The following is a 20,938-nucleotide window of genomic DNA, read 5'->3' as shown; positions in this document are numbered from 1 at the left end:
AGTGCACCTGCTATGTGGGTGGGAAGAGAGAGTCAGAGTAGTCTACACTAATTAAGCCTCAGCCTCTACGAATCCAATCAAACCTCTCCAGAAGGCAGGAACATGTTACACCAGGGACAGTTAAATAATACTAGAAATAAGCTTAAACTCTGGTGATCAGATGCGGAGTAAATTTATTACGAGGCAGATTTACCAAATCTTGCTGGATGCTTTATAATGCGATTCAGACATTCACTTTGAACTGCGATGTGTCTTCTCAGATACTCTTGGGAAAGGCTTATAGGCATTTGCAAATTAAATCAATAAGGAATTTTTCAATTGAAGATGAGGACATGGAGGTGACAAAAGATTGATGAAAGTAGTAGGAGGAACATACTCATTTTCTGAGATGTTTGCCACAGCGTTCACTTCCCAGCACAATGGGCAAACACATTTACACACCCATGTAAATGCAGTTCGGCTCTCGGTTATTGTGTCTACCTAGAAAGCCGCTGGTGGCTTGTTAAACCAGAACTAGTCCATACACCAGTGACAGCATCTTGCACCGTGATACCTGCTGCTTCTGCCGGGATCTGGTGGCCACCGTGCAGTGCAGTAGCCAAAGAGGGTGGGGAAGAGCAGCCAACAAGCTCCCTTACAGCTGTCCTGAGGGACTCGCTTCCCAGCAGTCTCCGTCGTGTTTCTTGGTAGTGCAGCGCTTCTGGGGCTGCCATTATCAGAATATGGGCCTGACAAGGAGAACTTAAGTGCCAGCCTGGCTCTAAGCCAGGCTTTCAGATGCAAGAGTGCGTCTGGCCAGGTTATCCCAGACACTTGATTCTTGATCACTCCCTTCTTCGCTGGCAGGAGCTGCCATGCCAAAAGCTGACATGACACTCTAGGAAAGCGTGGGGACCTCTGCCTCATCCAGCGAGAGTGGGGGATTCTGCCACCAGCCTTTGGTGTGCCTAGGGGACAAGGGCACCCTAAGTATCCCACCAGGCTGGCTGAGTCACCCAGGGATATAGGGGAGCTCCTCTGCTTTCCGCCAGTGGCCAGTCCTCTGTCCACTGATTTTATAGGAACTCTCCCAGTTAGAGCCACGTCCTTCCTTCCTGCTGCCGCCGAGAGGTCACGGGACTGTTCTTGGATCTGGTTACAAAGCCCCAGCTCGCTCCTGCAGAGCAAGGACAAATAATTATTTGTGTTTTTTTTGGCAGTGGGTGCATTCATTGTGGCATGTTTGTATTCTTCCACTACTCAGCAGAGGCATGGGAATATTTGGCAGCACACTGCCTCCCCGTTCAACCCAGTGCCCCGGCAGCCTCCTGGGAGGCACTGACCAGCTGTCCTGGCTCAGGGAGAGGGGAACACAGAGAGACACAGCAGGACCCCAGAGCAGAGCCCTCAGCATCCTCTGTGCCAGGAAATGCCACGAGACGCTGAGGATGCCCGAGGTCTTCAATCCTTTTTCAAACCATGTTCCTTTGGAATAGCTTGACTGAAAGGCTTGGGGAAACACCGGGCAAAAATTGTTCCTTCTGCCTTCTCCAGGCAATTAATCGTAGGTGCGAGACTTGGAGCTGAGCCTTCCCCTATTGCCACAGATAGGGAACATCTCTCTGAGTTAGGCAAGATTTTGTCCCCTACTTGTATTTTCTAAACACCAGCTGCATTTGACAGTCCCTGAAGAGTTAACATGATTTGACTGAATCCTTGTGGCAGGTGTCAGGGAAAAGCTGTGCATTTGTCTTTTCTTCAGATAACCTGTTTTCTGGGTACAAGTGTAGAAGTTATGATTTAAATATATCCAAATGCATGTAATTAATCACAAGTGCAACATACCTCCTTCCTGCTGCGAAACCTTATTAACGGTGTGGGCGGAATCTTAAAATACCGTATCTGCCACATTTCAGCTCAAACTCTTCAGCTCGGGAAGCCTCAGCACAGCCAGGCTGCAGGAGCTGAGACCCATGACCTGGTGTCACTGAGCACAGGACCCCAAAGCAAGAGCTCACCACCTCCTGCTTGGAGAGGTCTCTACCTCTCTATCTACCTCTCTACCTCTACCAGCAGGAACTTTGCAGCCCCACTGCAAGAAGTACCACAGTTCGGAAGGCGAGGTTTGGGTTTATGCTGCCTGCAGCAGCAGGAGCAACAGATGCCAAACAGCTGTTCCTCTGCCCAGGACTTTTATCATAGAATAACTTCAGTTGGAAGAGACTCTCAGGATCATCAAGTCCAACCATAACCTAACCTAACTCTAGGACTAACCCGTGTTCCTAAGGACTGCATCTAAATCTCTTTTAAACCCCTCCAGGGATGGTAACTCCACCACTGCCCTGGGCAGCCTGTTCCAATGCCCGACAACCCTTTCCATGAAGAATTTTTTCCTAATACCCAATCTAAATCTCCCGTGGCCAAACTTGAGGCCATTTCCTCTTGTCCTACTACTTGCTACTTGGGAGAAGAGACCAACACCCTCCATGCTACAACCTCCTTTCAGGTAGTTGTAGGCAGCGATAAGGTCTCCTCTCAGCCTCCTTTTCTCCAGGCTGAATAGCCCCGGTTCCCTCAGCTGCTCCTCAGACTTGTGCTCCAGACCCCTCGCCAGCCTCATTGCCTCCTCTGCACTCTCTCTAGTATTTCAATTTCCTTCTTATGATGAGGGGCCCAAAACTGAACACAAGATTCAAGGTACGGCCTCACCAACACCGAGTCTATACCAGATCTCCTCATTTTGATTGCAAAAATTTTCCAGCAATGGAGGATCCATTGCAGCCTGTAGGGATTTTTTCCCAGCAGCCAGATACTCTGCCTTGGACTGTGATCCTCTGGGTGTGGTGCTTGATTGTATCCTCTAGTGGAAAGGCGGCACATTGCAGAACTGGGAACACCATGACTCAAAGGTCTCTGAGCTGCGATTAGTGGAGGTTAATGTCAGCTTGGCAGCACACCCAGGGGCTTGTGGCAAGCACACAGCTCGGAGATGGAGCCCCTGAGCTGCAATCATGCCAGGGGAGATGGACAGGATATGAGGAATGGCATAATCGCTCTTCCCAGAATGGATTCCTTCTCAGCTTAACACGTTAAAACATCGAAAGAACTGAAAAAATCCCCATCTGCTACCAGAGCTAATCAAACACATCAATTATTGCTTCAGAAAGACAGTTGCTGCTAGATTTGGTATCCCAAAAAAGCAAAGCTGCTTTAAAGCGTCTTTTTATTTTAGCTGAGTGTTTTCATGACAGCACACAGTTCCTAATGAGCGATAGTACAGCTAGGACATACAGAAAAACATGTCGGCTGTACAAAGATCGGCTCTAGACACAGGGGAAGGAACTCAGAATCCCAATGGATTTCAGCAGAATGGGGGACTTTGGAAGCTGGGTTTGTCACATGAGGGATGGCAACTGGGTACATCCTACCAAAGCCTTGCTTTGATGCACCGAGTCGTGCACTGACCTTTAATACCTGAGTAAAATACACAAGGTTGCTTTGTTCTTGTTGTGGGACTTGGTGGTGGGACTTGATTGTGAGGATGAAATGCACGGGCCAATGGAAAGGTTGTGTATGTCCCTTGTTTCCTCTATTGTCCACAGAATATTTGGTTATGGAGAGCACCATCTGAACAGGTTTTGAAAGGCAAAGTCACCTTCCAGCCATCAAAATACTTTAGATGAGGCAGATGAGAAACAAAAAATATTATTTAGGTTTGGGCAGTAAAACTGACATTGAACCCATTTGCTTCATTTTTCAGGCTTTGATGATAGTTAATGGCAGCTTACAGAAGTTGTGAGTGATCTAAAAAAGCCATAAAAAGCTGCTTTGTGTCCTTGTTCAGGGGATGAATTTAACAAAACCATTACGGGGCTTTAAAACACCGTTTTGACTTTCTGGAACCAGCTGTGGGATGATCCAGCGGCAGTTGGAACCCCCTTGCATCTAAGAGAACATTTAAGAGGATTAATCCCAATAATTTTAATTCAACAAAATGACCTTATGTAACATTACTGAGGAATTAATGAGAATTCTCTCATGTGGGTCATCACCGGCCGCGTGGATTTTTTTCCCTCGGGAGATCTCATTGATCTCAGGCAGAGCGTGGACAAACTAGATTGACTATGTAGCACATTGCATGGGATCAGAAGATAAGTCACTGGGAGCAGGAACCCCTTTTCCTTTGCTGAATTATTATTTGGGAACACATCAAGAAGAATGCAGCTGTCAGCCTCCACTGGTGCTATTTGAAACCCTTTTGGCTCCAAGGCTTTTTCCATAGAAAAATGCAATCTCATCTAATGCAAATGCTGCTGCAGGAATTGTGTAGTCCAGCTGTCTTTTTTTAATCGAAACAAATCCTGATCTAATTGTTTTTGACTGCATTTCTTCTCTGTTCTTACTGAGCGGAGCAGGACGCATATTAAAGCTAATTAGGTGCATGTAGGGTATTCAATACTTGATCTTAATATTAAAGGCCCCTGGAGAGGGCACATTATCAAAGTTACACAACTGAAAATTTTAGTCAAACCAAACTGTGCCAGTGGCCTGACATTGCATAAAACCCAACTCCGCGCCGCTCCCCGCTTGGTGCAGGACGTGGGGTCGGGAGCAGCCGCCTGTGTCCCTGATCGTGCCTTGGGCTTCTCCTCTGGGCAGACGGGGCTTTTGGGAGCAGAAGAAGCTGATTTGGGGCAGCAAGAAAGAAGGTTTATTGTACTGCTTCTGTATCAGCAAACCTGGTGGATTTGTCTTTCCCCTGACCGCAGCCCCGCGCCACCATCCCCTGTGTCTGTGCTTTAGGCGAGGGCTCTGAGCTTTGGTTTGGGTACTGAGCCAGCACTGGGCTCGGGTCCTTGGCAGGAACCAGCGGTTCCTTGGGGAGCCAGGAGCTCATTTCTGCTGTTGTCAGCACTTGGGAGCAGGGTGCTGTGTCTGGGTGCTGGGACTCCTCTCTCTGGACACCAGTGGCCAGTGGTCTCTGCAGGAAAAAAACCTATGATGAGGGTGACTCAGGTGGCTAAAACCAATTCTGTGGTTGACTCTGTGCAGTTAGGCTTGGTGTGGGAAATAATTAGGGATGCTTCATTTTCCTGCCTTTGCAGTGTTAATTTTCAAAGGATGACTACGTCCCTGTTGAGTACTAGCACAGTAGCTGGATTTGCTCTGCCTTCTTTTGAAATATCAGTAGTGGTGTCTTTCATTTATCAACAGTAATTAATTACTTTCAGGATGCAGTACACTGTTTATGCTCTTAAACTTATTTTATACACACACTTAAAAACAGAGTATTTCACTCCACCGCTTCCTGTTAGAAGATGTAAATGTTGAAACAGTCCTCCCAGAGCAAAGATGGGAAGGGTCGTTGGTGCATCTGAAATGCAGGGTACAAAAACCAACCCAGACCCCCCAGTCCGATGCAGGACACGTGGCAGGGAACTGAGCAGGCGGTCCAGAATAAATCATCTTTCCTCTCAGCTGCGGTGTGGGGATCACCCCTCAAGACAGCCCAAAGCCAAAATTAAGCATTGATGTAGAACTCAATTAAAAAATAATAATAATTTTAAAAAGACTGAGAGCTGCTTCCGAAAAAAACATAGTGCGGCAGGGACGCAGCACCACGTTGGGAGTTTTCTCTAGTGTGCTTGTTTCTGGTTTTGGTCTGTATTAAACTGGAAATGAAGAGAATTCTGCATATATTTTATACATCTGAAACCAAGCTGAATCAAAGGTTTTCAGGAAGATGCAGTATCTGGCCCTTACATGTCTAGAAGTTCATCATCGTTAGTGCAAGAGCTGCTCATCTACAGGCAAAGAGGTGGTAGCAACATCCATCCTGAGTAGACACAAGAGAGTTTCTTATAATTTTCTAGCTTTTTGGCCTGCAGTTAAGGTGCAGAAGCGCATGCCCAGCTTTAACTAGACCTCAGGAAGGCACTAGTTACTTACAGACCTTTATATTAGGTACAAATTTATCTGCCTGAGAAAAGCAAGAGTGTTTTTGCCCTATACAGGTCCATGAAACTTTTGCAATTGATGTGAATAAACTCAGCCATTTCCAGGGCTATAGATTTTGGCAGCATTTCAATTGCCTGATGGATTTGCTTATTTTTTAACGTGAACCAGCTGGTTAGTTAGAATAACGTCTTTGCATGCAAGAAATACTTTGGTGGTAAGAATTCAGTTTTGAGTGACCCAAAAGTATTTCCTCCAGAAAGGAGATTTTCCCCAGCTGGGAGTCTGTCACAGGGCTCCAGCAGTATTTATTGGATTGCTGTTAAAAATCCAGTGTGAAAAAAAATATGCTTTTTAAAATGAGCTCCGTTTGGAGTTTTTAGGTGACCTAAGGAAGCTGGTTTTCTTTTCGAAAAAAGCAGGCGTGTAGGCAGTCATCCTAGTCTCCATCTCGGAGAATTTCTTGCGGGAATGGGATGTACAATGTGTCATTCAAGCACAGCCAGAGGGGAAGAAGAATGAGAGTTTTGAGAGATTTGCACCCTGTCACGGAGGTCTGAACTGTGCCTTTGCAGTCTTTGAAACACAAGGTCATGGCCATCTGCGTTGATTTAGTTTAACATAATCCAGGAGTTTTTAATCGCATTTCGGGCTATTAAATGAGTGAGAAGAGAATCACTGGAATTTAGCTTCATAACTCCCTTGTAAACAAACTTTTTAACCTCATATCAAGATAAAAATAATTTCAAAGTAGCTGATTACCTCTAGCAGAGGATTTTCCATCAAAATTTGATCAACCCCTTCTCTTCCCTACATATTAAAGTCAGATTTTTGCATTATGATTTTCCCCTATTTGCAAACGAAGCTTACAGAGTTCTCTTCAAAATTTGAGTTTTTTCTTTTGACTTGAGCCCTCCCCAGCCACACCAGAAAAACTTGCTTGATTCTGTTATGAAATGTAAAAGAAAGAAAAACAGGAGAAGAAGGGAGAAAAAAAAAATCAGCAAAGTTTGGCAAGCAAAAATAGATTTGTTTGTGTGTTCATTCTTAGATTCTTCATGTAAAATCTACCTTGCATCAGTCTATACCCTAAACATATACAGGTGAATGGGAGTCTCAGCAGCCTGAGCACAAATGCATCGATGGGCAAATGCCCCTTGTCCCTCTCGTGCCACCTCCCTCTGCCATGGCCCAGGTGATCTCCTGTGGCTGCAGGGAGCACTTTACACCCTGGAGCATCTCACACTCCTGGCATCAGCGGAGAGGTTTTCCCTGCACGTGTTGTCCGTGTGAATGAACTTCAGGAGCTCTCCGTGCAGAGCGGTGCAGAGACCTGAGCTGTCCTGCTGGGAGGGGAACACTGCAGACGGACAGACACCCATCCAGGTGACATGGAGCGGCGGGGGGTACAAAGGGTACCCCTGCCAGCCCAAACCAGTGTCCCAGGGCCCCGAGAGGTGGAACTCATCATTGCTGGGGCACAGGGCTCCGTAGGAAAGCTGTGCAGTGATCTTCAAGTACCTTAATTTGTCCAGGTGAAGGTGGGGAGCAAGAACTGGACCATTCATACATTCATCATTCATACAAGGAGTGATGGTTTTAAGCTGAACGAGGGGAAATTCAGGCCAGACATTAGGAAGAAATTAGTGGTGAAACACTGGCCCAGGTTGCCCAGAGAGGTGGTGGATGCCCCATCCCTGGAGACATCCCAGGCCAGGCTGGACGGGGCTCTGAGCAACCTGAGCTGGTGAAGATGTCCCTGCTCACGGCAGGGGTGGCACTGGACGAGGTTTGAAGGTCCATTCCAACGCAAACCATTCTCTAATATATTATTCTATTATTTGCAAGGTATTTGCTTGTGGTGCACTTTGAGTGTAATAATCTCCCAGTGATTTCTTGCCTGGTTTTATTCAAGCAAATCACTGTAACTTTTGGAATGTGCATTGATATGGGAAGACTTCATTCAGCTGGAAACATCTTGCTGATTGAAAGTATATCACCTTATGTAAAACAGAAACAGTACGGGGTTTATTTTCTCTTGTAGACCATTGGAAGTCTCCATGTATGTCTTTTACAGTGATGCAGACAGTTTGAAGCCACACAAAGTTCCCTGAATTTAGCAAGAAATGTTTCAGAGGCATTAGCTCGAGGTTTTGGAGCTGGTGGCAAAGTGCAGGAGATGAGACAGGGCTGTGTCAGTCCGGAAAGGAGAACCCATCTTGCAAAGCTGTGACAGGGATGGAGGACACTGGGTGCTGGCAGGAGGAGGGGGAGCAGGGGTGTCCACAACAGGCTCCGCTGCTGAGCGCCACCATCTCTCTCCCTCTGGAACAAGAAGGGCAAGTTTTGTACCATTAAATGTCTACAGACCCGTGGTGTTTAAGGAACTTCTTGCTACATACTTAGAGGCTCTGCTGGCGCCATCTCAGAAATACAAACAATGCTCCTTGAGAGCTGTTAGAGGGCAGGTGAGGTACCAGAAGACAGGAAAAAAATGTAAACATGGTGCCTATCTCTAAATATAGGAGAAAAGAGGAGTAAGAATTATAGAGCAGTCACCTTCTAGAAGCTTTCAAGAGAATTGAACTATCAATCAAACAATTTGCAAGCACCTAGGAGATAAAAAGGGAGACGAGTGATATCCAGCATGGATTATACGAAAACGAGGCATGTTAAACTAATCTCATTGGATTTCTCAGCAGAAGTAGGATAGGAATAGCTGGTACCATATCTAGATTTTGGGAAGGTTTTGATACGATCCCACTTAACTTTCATAAAGTGACCTGGAAAAACAGTCTAGACAAAACTACTTAAGATCTTACACAAAAACAGATAAGTAGCACAACTCATTCCCAAAGAATATGGTTACTGGTGGCTCATGGTCAAAACAGAGGACTCTGTTAACAAGGATTCTGCAGGGTCTGGCAAGGGTTGAATTTCTTCAAAATTTTCAGCAGAGACCTGAATGAAAATACATAATTCCCCTTGGTAGTGATGTGGAGCTGAGACAGGTACTTCAGCCCATTGGAGGATAAACTCTGCAGCTTAAAATGATCTTAGCAAGGTAGAGAAGTGAGGACTGAGTCTCTGTGCCTCAGGAAGGAGGATCCAGTTGGAGAAGGTGTAGGGAAGAGTCATTGCGTTTACTAAACTTGACTGAGGTTGGAAGGGCCAGAAGGAAAGTGCCAGAATAGCTCGTGTGGGACCGGAGTCAGGGCGGGGGGGAACTGTGGCCTCTGCTCCAGGAGGTTTTCAGGACAGATGGACACGTATTCTCCCCAGGAGTGACCCGGACAAACTGGGGCCTCGCCTGGGCCAGGCCTGGCTGAGCTCAGCCCTCCCGCGCTGGAGCCGTCCTGGGCTTTGCCCAAAGCTGCCGTTCCACAGCTGCTGGGGCAGAGCGTGTCAGCTGCCACACGCGGCAAAATTATCTCTGGCTTTGCTTTCTTAATACGTTCGTTTTGTAGTGAAAGGCTGAAGGCACGTAAGTGCTTTGTTGAATGGAAGCCAAAGCAAGCTGCTATGCAGAATGCACCCCCCTGTTTCCAAGTATTTCATTTATTTTGTAATTAAGCAATAATCACTGAGGCACTGGGCACTTCTTCAGGATTAATGACTTGCTAGGGGATGGCAGAAGATCTGATCTGCAGCGGAGCCATTTTCCCCAGCAAATACCTGTCTGTTAATGCCATTCTAAAATGAGTATGACAACATAATATGCAAACATATGGGTTTTGCTGTTAGCAGCTGAGGGATGGGGAGCAGGCATTAATAAGTACATTAGACAATCAGGTTGCTTCAGTTGTCTCTCACCATTCCATTCAGAGCATGGTGTTTCATTAGTCACTTGGTGAATGAAATGTCTTTTTAATTGCCCAGAATCACTTTTAAAAATTACAGCATTGTCTCCCCCCACCCCCAGCCCCCAGGGATCCTCTTAAATCCCTTTTCTTCCTTTGCCCTGGAGAGAACCAGCTCCAACGTGGCAAAGAGGAACCTGCCTGCAGCAGTTTCCTTTGCATTTCAGATACAGGAAAAAATAGGAGCCATTTAGAAAACAGAGGATTCACATTTTTAGTGCTGAAAACCCTCTGTTCCCATTAATTTGCAGGTTGCTTAAGGAGTAGCCCACCCTGCCTGTACCTTTAAAGACTTCTCAGTCTTGACACACCGCTCACTTCTATTAGTTCCTACCCACTGTGCATTTTTAATGCTCACAGCTCACTACCGTATCCAAACCCCATTGCTTCTTGTGTCCTGGGGCACCCAAGCTGGCTCAGGCACCCTCCCTAACTAAATACCTCCCAAGAGTGTTATTGGAGCTTGATATGTCCTCTCAGCAGTAAAGCACAATAGCAGGCGAGAAGAAAGGTGTATCCCCAATGGGTGAGTGGCCGCATCAACATTTCCAAAGGTCTATGGAAAAAGCTGCCGCTGGAGTTCAGCCCTCAGATGGCCAGGGCAAGCAAGAGGAGAAACGTTGACTAAAAGCATATAGGACAATAAACCAGTTCACGGTGTCCTAGCAGCCTTTGGAACGGCACTAGTCAGCGGGGATTTGCTCGCTCAGATATTAGGTAATGTTCTAACTGCATGATTGATTAATCCATAGGTACTTTCTACAGCAAAACTTCAATACTGGCATCTGCAGTGCTGCTTTCAGTTGCCGTGGCTGCCTTCCCGGAGAGATTTCACAGAAGAACAATCGGGGTGGTTTTTTCTCCACACTCTTTTCTGCCCCCTTTAAAAGTAATGCTTTTGAACGATGTTGGCGTTGTTGCCTAGTCAGCATTATGTTTGCTGAGGGATGTCAGAGCTGTTCTCCATTGCTTAGTTCTGCCCCTTCAACACAAGGAGCCATGTTACTTGATGAGGAGCTTGCTGGTTTGGAGTGGGACCCCTGCTCTGCCGAGCTTCTCGCTGTCATCCTTGTAACTGGGAGGAATCGGTGCTGTACGCTCCCTCTTGAATTCAAACAGGGTTGATGCAGATCCTTGTGCGTTGTACCAGCCATAACTCTTCAGGTTTGACTGCAACTTTTGACAAAGAACACATTTCCCAGAAGTTCAGCAGCTTCTCTGAGTAACAGTAAATGATCCATGAGATGTGGTGCCGACACGGCTCTTCTGGCCCTCCACCTTCTCCGCTACTCAGATGTTGCTACTTCAGACCTTGGCACAAGCACTGGATTCATACAAAATAAAAGCTACAGAGTACAATGTCTGCTATTGCCCATATCTCTTCGTCAAAATAAAAACTAACTATAGGAAAAGTTTGGACAAATTGGCAAGTCTGAATTTACTAAGTCAGAACAGTTTTCATCCACCCCTGCCGAGGGGAGACAAAAGCGCAGCCCCTCGTGCTGTTCCCGTTCCCCCTTCCTGGGGCTGGGCGACCCGAGCAGGGGACTCTGCCCAGTTCTTCAGATCAGTGCCTTAAACATTTCCTGGACAGCAATTAATTTGAACTACCGTCTGTCTTGGCCTTTTTCCACTGGTAGTCGTATTTTTCCAGGACTTGGAGGGTGTTGGAGCGGCTTCTCCCAGGAGCTCAGTGTTCAGTGATGAGTGAGAGAAGGTTGTGGTGGGGAGAGCAGAGAGTCAGTCGCTTGTGTTAGAAAACCTTTCCGTGAGCTTCACATCACGGGGAGTAGGTCTGTGTCTTTGTCAGCATGTTTCCATCAGCCTTGTTCTTCATGTAGTCATCTGTTAATAACACGGGGCTGGCATCCAGCCCCGTTCTCCGCTGCCATCCCAGCGCTGTATCTATTGCAAGCTCACTATGATCCCCGCGAGCGCTCCCTCTCCCCGGGGGGATGCCAGAAATGGCCAGGACCTCGGTTTGTGTGCATCTGACTTAGAAAGAAAAAAAAAAGGAAATAAAAATCCTGTTATAGACAGGCTGCGAGGTTTGATCAGTGACCAGGTCTGTTACTGGAGGCCTCTCTGTTGTCCAGTGAGATATAAGGATGAGCAAGCAAGGACTTCATTTCAGCTAAGCAGATCATTCTCTCCGCCAATATTTAAGAGACAGGATCATAACTTATGTCTTCACTGGGAAGAATTATTGTCAAACACAATTAGCTCTGCAGATCCTAGCTGTTTTCTAGACACAACCAGGCATAGTTCTTGAGCTACTTAGAGATGAAGAAATTATAGGGGTCAGTCATCTGACCAGAGCAAGGAACTGCAAGAACTCGCTCCATCAAATAGTTCCTTCTGCAGAGTTTAACAGAGACTAATACAGAGAGCATCCATCCCACAGAGAACTGTGGATCTCATTCCCACGGTGCTTCAGGAATGACAACATAACATAACATGCCTCTAGGCAGAAAAACTTCCAGCACTGTTTTTAAAGGAGGGAGGAAGGAAGGAGGAGGTGCGAAGGGTTGTAAATACTTTAGGTGCTGCACAACTAAGTCACTTCTCTGCTCCATGCCTGTGTCCCCATGCCCACAGGGGTATTTCCACTCTGGTTTGTTCTGTAAGGCACCCCAGGAGTTACTATGAAAAGGACTAGACAAGAGCTAGAGTTTTTCTGCCACTTACTTCAGTGGTTAAGATCTGATCTGATGGTCACTAGAAGCATTGAACATACTTCCATGGACCTTGACAGGAAACGTAACATGGGACCTGGAAACCTTCCCCTGTGACCAGTGAGCACGGGAACATGGGGCGCTCTGGTGTTCACGGTTTGGTTGGGAGGGAGGGACTGTATGCGCCAAACCTGCACAAAACTTTGTGAGAGAGAGCAAAAGGGATGCTAATCCCTGGCACTGGGCTCAGACACATTGCTGGTGAACAACTAGAGAGGTTTCAAAAGAAATGCTGACTAAATTAAGTGAATCAAGCTAGCAGATGTGCTCTTCAAAAGAGCACAGCTGTCTTTTGAACGCCTCCCCTGTTGAAATTACATTCTCAAGAGGTTCTTGTCCTTTGCATTTTCTTCAGGATCATCCACGAGGATGGCTTCTCTGGAGAAGACGTGAAGCAGTACAAGCCAGTGGTCTACAGCAACACTATACAGTCACTGGCAGCTATTGTACGTGCCATGGATACCTTGGGCATCGAATACGGTGACAAGGAACGACGGGTAAGTGAAAATCACTACTGCTTGGGTACAGAGAACTGAGCACCTGGAGACTCCGGAGCACAAACAGGAGGCACTTGCACAATCTGAATACCTTGGAGGGAAAAGCAGGGAGGGGAGGAGGTTTACATCACTGTTGTGTGCCTGTTGCACACGCAGCTTCTGCAACAAACAACAGCACAGGCATGCCACTCATACACTTATGCTAGGAAGTGTAGCCTTGGGGACCTTGGTGTCACAACAGCCACAATCTCTCATGCCCTGGCAGTAGCCAGGTCAGTACAAAAAAAACCCGTTATCTGCAGACAGCCTAGATGGAGGTACTGATAGGCTTGGGGAAACGGTGAGAACATGTGTCCTGTCTACTGTGCATGTGCTGGATACACAGGCTGCAAGTAGAAGTGTCTCAGGGAGAAGTCTTGCTGCTGTTCAAACCCCTTCCACCAGCCTGATAACATAGGAAAGCTTTTAGGATTACCTTGACTTTTGCAGGGGCTTGACTGACTTTGACTCACACTTCCTCCATTTGAGTGTTCCCGAACAGCAATTTTGCTTGTGAACGAGAGGATGTATTGCTCCAGCGAGGTTGGTATGGGCAGCGTCTTAGCCAGCAGTGCTAGCATGTGTCTTATCAGAATAACTGTGTGATATCTGGCAGCCTCCTCATGCCATACACCTTAGCCAGCCTGTCCTTTTACAGTTGCTACTCTGTCGTTATTTTAACCAGCTCCCTATTTTTAAACAATGGCTCCTCTGTGAGGTGCCCCAGCCAGCCTCTGCCTTTCCTCTTTGCATTTCTGGCTCAGACCAAGCCCACACTGAGAAACTCGGAGCCACACAGAAGTCAAGACCACCCTTTTTTTGCGTGCTCCCATCCTGGAGAAAGTGTAGCTACTTGGTTTCACTGGAAATAAAATAATTTTGGATTAAAGACCTGGTAAAGGCAATGTCCTACATGACACTGAGTTTATCATGACTATTTTTAGATAGCTATGAAATGACAGATGTACGACATACCCCAAACTCCTTATCTGGGGGTTGATAATAAAAGCATTCACTAGAAAGGATGCCAAAATCCTGCTGTGGTGTTACTGTATGAAGAGGTACCTTATTTCTCCCCATCGCAAAGGAATATTTTGATTTCTTTGCATCTAGGGATTTTTCCCACAGGAACTCTAAATCCTGGAGACATTTACATCCCAAACATAGAGATGATACCATAATGGAGTTCTTGTGTGCTTGCCGAGAACTAATGCTGATGGCTTTCAAACTGAATACATTAATCTGTTGATTACTCAGTGACTCAGCTCTCAGCAAGGCAACGTATCTTGTCTCAGCTAAAAACCTATGCCCAGGAAAACAGAAACAAATCATTCTCCATGTCTGATAAGTAGTCTGTGGCAGACAGCTTTAAAATGTAAAATTTCCTTTTTTTTTTTTTTTTTGTAATGCCTGAAGTCCTAATTTGAGGAGGAAGACTCAGCACTGCTGTAGTGTCAGGCCTGGCAAAGTACGGGGCGTGGAGTGGGAGAGCTGTTATCACGATGGCCAGGAATGAGAGACGGAGTATTGGGCTGCACGAAATGCCTTGTCTGTTCATAATCCTATGGAAAAGATGCCAAATGTCCCTAAGATCATGTGATAACTCGAGCTGGAAAGGACCTCAGGAGGCATCTAGCCCAGCCTCCTGCTCAGGCAAGGTCAGCTCTGAGGTCCAACCAGGTTGCTCAGAGCTTTATTCAACCGGGTCCAAAATCCTCCAAGGCTGGAGACTGCACAGCCCCTTTGGGCAACCTGCTCCACTGCTTTTCTGACCTCATGTTGAAAAGGTTTCTCCTTATGTCCAGGGTGAACCACTCTTCCTTCAATTTGTGCTTCATGTCAGGAGGGATCCTGAGTTAGGCCTTGCAAAGTAAAAACCAAGTTAGATTAAATTCTCCCCAACCTAGTTTCCCCTGAAGTATTTAGTCCTGGAGGAATTACTTCTGTCTGAAAACGGTGTTGTGCTGACTGCGTACAGACAAGCCCGCGACAAACCACATAAACCAAACCACAGTCTGGGAGGGCTGATTCAGAGCATCTTCTCCCTTTGTAGATGGGAGCAATATTCCTTCATTCAGCAGTAGATGAAAGGGAAAGAAACCAAGTCTCTCAGGTTGTTGTCTTCCACTTGCTCCTTTCTCTTAGTCAATCTCCACAAAAAGTTGCTGTTATTAGTATGAAATAGTATTTATTTTAATCTTACAAAGAAGCACATGGCTTCTGCTACCCTGCTTTTGTTATTAATGCACAGCTGCTATAAAGAGAGGCCATTAAACAGGCGATTTGTTGAGTATTATGCTAGATGGTTCATCCCTTTTCAAGCAAAGCTTTTCTATTTTAAAAGTCATTTCTTAGCTAAGGCTTTCCAATGCAAATATTTTAGCGGGGGATTTTCCCCTACTCATCACTTAAGACCCCAAGAGAAGAGAGCTCAGGACGGGGAGCCAGGGCTGTGGCTGCTCGAGCCTGATTCAGCAGCAGGGAAGGAGGGGACACGGACCCAGGACAGGATTTCCACTGGGGCTGCTTGGCTCTTACAGCTTCCCCACCCCGACTTCATGGGAGATGCATCTGCCCCTCTATCCCTTCCAAATGGCACCCTGACAATGTTCGGAGAAAAAAAAAAACAACTCCTTTACTTAATAAATGCGAATGAGATTATTTGTGCTTTTGTTATTGAAATAAAATAACCAAATCCTCTCTCACTGTTCTCATTTTTCTCCTGCCCATAATTATATTTAGTATTTAGTCTAATAGAAGTGAAAGACTCAGGGAAGAGTCCAGACCAAACCCCTTTGCTTTTGTCAGTCAAAGTGAGCTCAAGGTAGGAAATACAAGCCAAAACAACAAAATAAATTACGAAAAGCAGATGCCCCAGTTCTCACTGACCCTCTCTGCTGATAAGAACCTGTCCCCAGGTTAAGAACAAAACAGTCTGAGTGTAGGATTTCACTTTTATACGTGCTCCTTGTCCAGGAGAGTGGGTTTTCTTGCAGCTGTGCGTGGCTCAGGAAAGGTTCATGACCTGTGGGCAGGACCTAGGTCCTTGTTCCACATCCTTCAACGCAGGGAGGCAGGAGCATGTCCAGCCAGCTCGTGGCACACTGTTACTGCTACACAGCCCTGAAGGTCAGTCTGAAACTCCGGAAAAGCTCTGCAAGTGCAAAATCACAAATCCTTTACGTGTTGGGAGAGGTCAAGGGAAAAAGGAACAGCCAGTGAGACAGGAGCCGGCTGCAGGAGGAGCGGTGGCCGTGGGTGTTTGTCATCTCCAGGGCCATCACTGCCCAGGTCTGGAGCCCCGACTGGCCAAGAGCCAGGGGTTACACGAGGGAAGAGGGGCAGAGGTCTCGCCTGGCTGCTCAAGACCCTCCAGCTGGTCCGTAGGGCACTCCTCAGTCCTTACCTTTCTAATCAGATTAGCGGGCAGGAACAAGTGGGGCTGTAGCCTCTGGATTAAATGGTTCTCTAGAGTGCAAACGTATTAATAAAGCAAGCTCCTTGCCGAGTCCCTGTCAGTGTACTCGGGCAGAGCAAATGGGAAATGGAGGTTTAAAGACAGGAATGCAGAAGCCAGTACAGGTGTTTGGATCTGCTTGAGCAGGAAGGGCAGTGAAGTGATGGGTTTTCATCTCTCCATTTAAAGAGCCAATTCCAAAGTCTGGCTTCAGAAATCCCAACCAGAAGGCATGTAAAGTCTCTTTATCGGTGGGTCAGTGCTGACCTCAGAAGCTGCTTGGAAATAGAGTCTCACTCAGGTGAAATGCCAGGCTGGGGGCTCTGGGGGTGTCCGCAGCTTGGAGTGTTCCCAGGCTGCAATGTGCCTGCCCAGGCAAGCACACTGCTCTGTGCAGGCTGGTATGAAAACAGCTGTGGACCGTGTTCATATTAGCATAAACCAGACAGAAACAGGATGAAATTGTTCAGAAATTACTCAACAGATGGTCTCAATATCAGCTGTGTGGCTCAGATACAAGTGTCAGAGGTGGCAGGGTCACAGAACCAGTGCTTGGGGTCCAGAGGTGGCACATAGTGACCTTCAAACTGAACATTTTTCCTAGTGGGAGTCCAGAAGTGTCTCTGCTTCAACTTGAAAGGGAAAACTAAAAAGCCACTAAAATGTTAAAACGTTCTGGTAGGGAATTTTTTTCTTTCAGGCTTTGTAGCAGAATGTGTTTGTGGTGACTTTATGCTTTATATAGTGTGTAACTCCTGAACTGTGAGCTAAACAAAAATATACCTGAGACATTTTTAAATACTGGTTAGTAATATTAAAAAATTCTGTTTAATGTAACTGAACAGCCCACCCGAGGCGGCTGGCCAAGGGGGCCACGTGCACTTGAGCTGCGTCTAACCTGCTTCTGAACAGCGGAGTGCAGATGGAAACCTGGTGCCTCTCACCCCATCCCCTCTGCTCATGCTGAAAGTGATTTTAGGAGCTGGCCTGATTTTAGGAGCTCCCTTTTCCCCTCGCTCCTGCTTAGCAGCGGCAGGACGGGGGACACAGCCACTGTCACCCGCTGCAGGAGGGAGCAGCATGTGGAAGGAGTTCTCTTTCCAAAGACCTGCTCCTGTGTAACTGGCTTTTTCTACTTGTCAGCTCAAGATATTTGTGGATTTGACTTCATTTCAGGCAGGTGTCCGTTTAGACCAGCTGGCTCCTACAGCATGTCTCTAACCAAAGCTCTCTGAGAAATGCAAAAAAGCTGCTAATAACTTTAGGGAGGGCAGGCGAGGTTAATCAGGCACCGCCGTGCTGGTAGGAAGCCTCCGTTTGCTGACTGGTAGCTAATGGGATGATCTGGGGATGGACACAGGATTCCTGGGTTTCTGCCGCTGCAGGGGGACATGGCCAGGCCTTGTGAGCGATGGAAACATCACGGCGGTGAAGTGTAACTTGGGGCTGCTTTGTGCAAGAGCAGGATGGAGTGGGAGAAAAGGCAAAATGGAATAAAGGGGCATTAGCCACCCCGTTAATTTTATCTGGTTGTCAGCGTTTGTCTGGATGTCCAGCTGCAGCTGAGGTCTGTTTGTTTGCTGCATGCCCTATAGCAATAGCCACAGCACGTATAGAACCCTTTCTGCTATGCTGAGCTCATCACAGTAATAGCACCAGACAAATATTTCAGCCTGCCCTTTGCTAAGGAGTAAAGATCTGTCGCTCTTTTCCATTAAGACCAAAGCTGTCTTTCTCTCTCACCTTCCTCTTCATCCCTCCACAGGGTGCGTTTCAGTTACCATCATTCACGTTCTTGAGCAGTGGAGACAAATAAAAGCCAGGGCATTTCTCACGAGGTGGGAAACGTAAAATAGAAAGGAAAGCACTTGTTATTTTCACAGCCTGCCTTGTTGCCGGGGAGATGGTTGGCTAATTCAAGAAAGGCTGGTTGTTGCTGGCTGAGATGGCCCATGTGCTGGGGATCATTGCCGCAAAATGAGGCTGGAGGAGAAAGAGAGAGGCCGCAGAGAACAAGGGGAATCCCAGAGTCAGCTCTCTCCGCATGGTGCATGGTGCGTGACCCACCAGCCTCGCTGCATCAGCTCTGGAGTCTCTCCAACCAAAAGCTCCATCTTGCACATCCCACTAATGTATTTTCTTCCTGTGCCACCTTCCAATCCCTTAAGCCCTCGAAAACACAAAATCTTTCCCTAATAAATGTTCACAGTAAAGTAACAGCAGAGCATGAAGACAGTTTATGAGAGCCCTTTGCTCCAACTAAGAGAGCTTGAAACAGTCAACTTGGATGACTTTGCTCTGCCTCTTAGGGAGAGTCAAACTCAAAGAGATCCCAGCCAAGTTGGCTGAGACCCACGTCGGGACCCAGGGGACCTTGTCTTGCTGCAGCAGCACCAGCGCAGCTTGGCTCTGCACGACTGCAAAGCTGGAGTCCTGGTCATCCAGTCAATGACAGATGATGATCTTCATATAGCAAAAAAGATCAGCCCAGAGCTGGTGTCTGGTTTGCTGCAGTCATGCTACTAATAAAGGTAACATTTAGAAGGGAGACAAAATAAATTTGTGTCGTGGCTATAAGAACATCAAGGCTTGGTCTTGTAGACAGAATTTGGCCCAGAAGATCCATCCAATTAAATAAGCAGGTTGTAGGGTTGGAGGCTGCCAAGTCTTCATGTAGAGTTTTACTTAAGCTAATTTTGTCCAACCTGGGTAGTTAAAATAGAAAACTGGTGATTCATTTAGGGCTAAAATGCTCTGGCACCACACAGATTACAGCTCTTTATAGGACAGCAGTAGTGATGATGAACAACAGGCAGAATCCCAGCCTTCTGCAAACCTGTCACAGTGCTGGTGAGCAGGAAGAAATCCTGAGTTTGTGATGGAGGGAGAAGATACTGGCTCTGAGGAAAAGGGGAGGGATGGAGACTCGAATAGATTAACAGCCTAGAAAATGTAATAGCAGTGGCAACAGCTGGGTTCTGTAGGCAAGCGACTGAATTGCGTGGACACCGCTGCACCCCGAGGCGGCACCAGCTCAACTTTCTCCCAGCAGAAGACTCTCAATCACTGACAGGGCTCTAAAATCCCAGACTCCCCCAGGCTGGCCCAATGTACCCATTTTTAGTTAAAATTCCTAAAGAGTGAAAGAAGGCCGCGTGAAATAGAGCCGGAGGGAAGCAGGGGAGAGTGGGCGGCAGTCGCGTAGCAAGTTGGAGACGTGTGTTGAGTGGAAGGAAGGCTGCTCTCTGCAAGGTGCCACCTTGCTGAGCGGTTGATGCGCCAGTGTGATGTTTTTCACGTTGGTCCTGCTTCGGGATGCTGTCTGTGGTGTAGGCATGGCAACGCTTTAATCCTCACTCAAAAGTAAACACTGGGTCTGCTTTTCAGGTTCTCTCTGGTGCCATGGGCTGGTGGTGAATGGGCAGCAGTCAGGGGACAGGGTGGGACAGAAGTTTGCCTGGTCTTCCGGTCCTTCTGTGCAATCAGAAACCTGTTCCTAAGAAACACATTTATAGGGAAAGAAAAATATTTTGATGCTCTTTGGCATAATTTCTAAGTGAGCCAGATGAGAATAAATGATGCAGTTGCACCTCAAAATACCACTCAGATCTGTTTCTTTGGTGGGCGTTTGGCATCAGCCAGACATGGTCGATTGGTGACACTTGCCATCCGTGCCGCCTTCCCAATTCTGAAAGTAGCTTTATAGCTAACCATCCTATAAAACTGCTGACCAGAACAGATACCATCAATTAAAATTAGCCTTTTAATTTTCTTTTGAAGAAAAACAGAGATGGGAAAGAGATGTCTCAGGAGATGATTGATAAGAGAGAGACCACAGTCATCTAGTTCCAGCTCCGAGCTCCAGATTGAATCTAATCACATCTTCACCACCTAAAGAGGGTTTTAAAGATGGTGGTGCCTGAGTCTCCACAGAGAGACACAGTGAGGGGTCAAGGCAGTGGTCAGTGGTGAATTTCAGACGTACACGGGCTCAGGCTCCTAGCGCTTTCCCTCTTCTCTCCACGCCGTCAGGAGAGACCAGGACAACCTGCTCTCGAAGGGCCACCCAGCCCTTTGGGCATTAGAAGTGTGGAGGGATAAGAGAGGCCTGAGGACGTTTGTATATGGGAGAAACAGTGAAAATAGGAAATACCCAAAAGGTGATTTTTAAATTCTCAGTATTGCCTTCCTCTTCAGCCAGCCGCCAGGAGAAACTCTTGTCAGATGACTTCTCCTGGCGTTGTTTGCTGCCTGGCTGGTGGAAGCACAACCTCTTCAGGTGCAAATCCATCCTTAGATCTGCTTTCTTTTTTTTTTTTTTTTTTTCTTGTGCCTCTGCTTTCAGCTGCCATTCCAGGCTTGATTTCTGAGTAATGAAGAACACTAGTCCTCCAAAGGGTGCACCTGAAAAGGATC

The 20,938-nt window shown here is 46.9% G+C and overlaps 1 protein-coding gene across 3 annotated transcripts in view; it reads left to right on the top strand.

The window, feature by feature from the left end:
- Window positions 1–20,938, top strand: part of GNAO1 (G protein subunit alpha o1) — a 130,712-nt gene that overhangs the window by 34,034 nt on the left and 75,740 nt on the right. For all 3 annotated transcript variants that reach the window (XM_065640658.1, XM_065640659.1, XM_065640660.1), the window contains exon 3: window positions 12,885–13,026. In XM_065640658.1, coding sequence (XP_065496730.1) covers window positions 12,885–13,026 — 142 coding nt within the window. The remainder of the gene's footprint in view (window positions 1–12,884; window positions 13,027–20,938) is intronic.

This window comes from Caloenas nicobarica, chromosome 9, assembly GCF_036013445.1.
Source record: "Caloenas nicobarica isolate bCalNic1 chromosome 9, bCalNic1.hap1, whole genome shotgun sequence".
Taxonomy (NCBI): Eukaryota; Metazoa; Chordata; class Aves; order Columbiformes; family Columbidae; genus Caloenas; species Caloenas nicobarica.
Note: the sequence above shows the minus strand (reverse complement) of the source record. Positions and strands in the feature narration are given on the sequence as shown.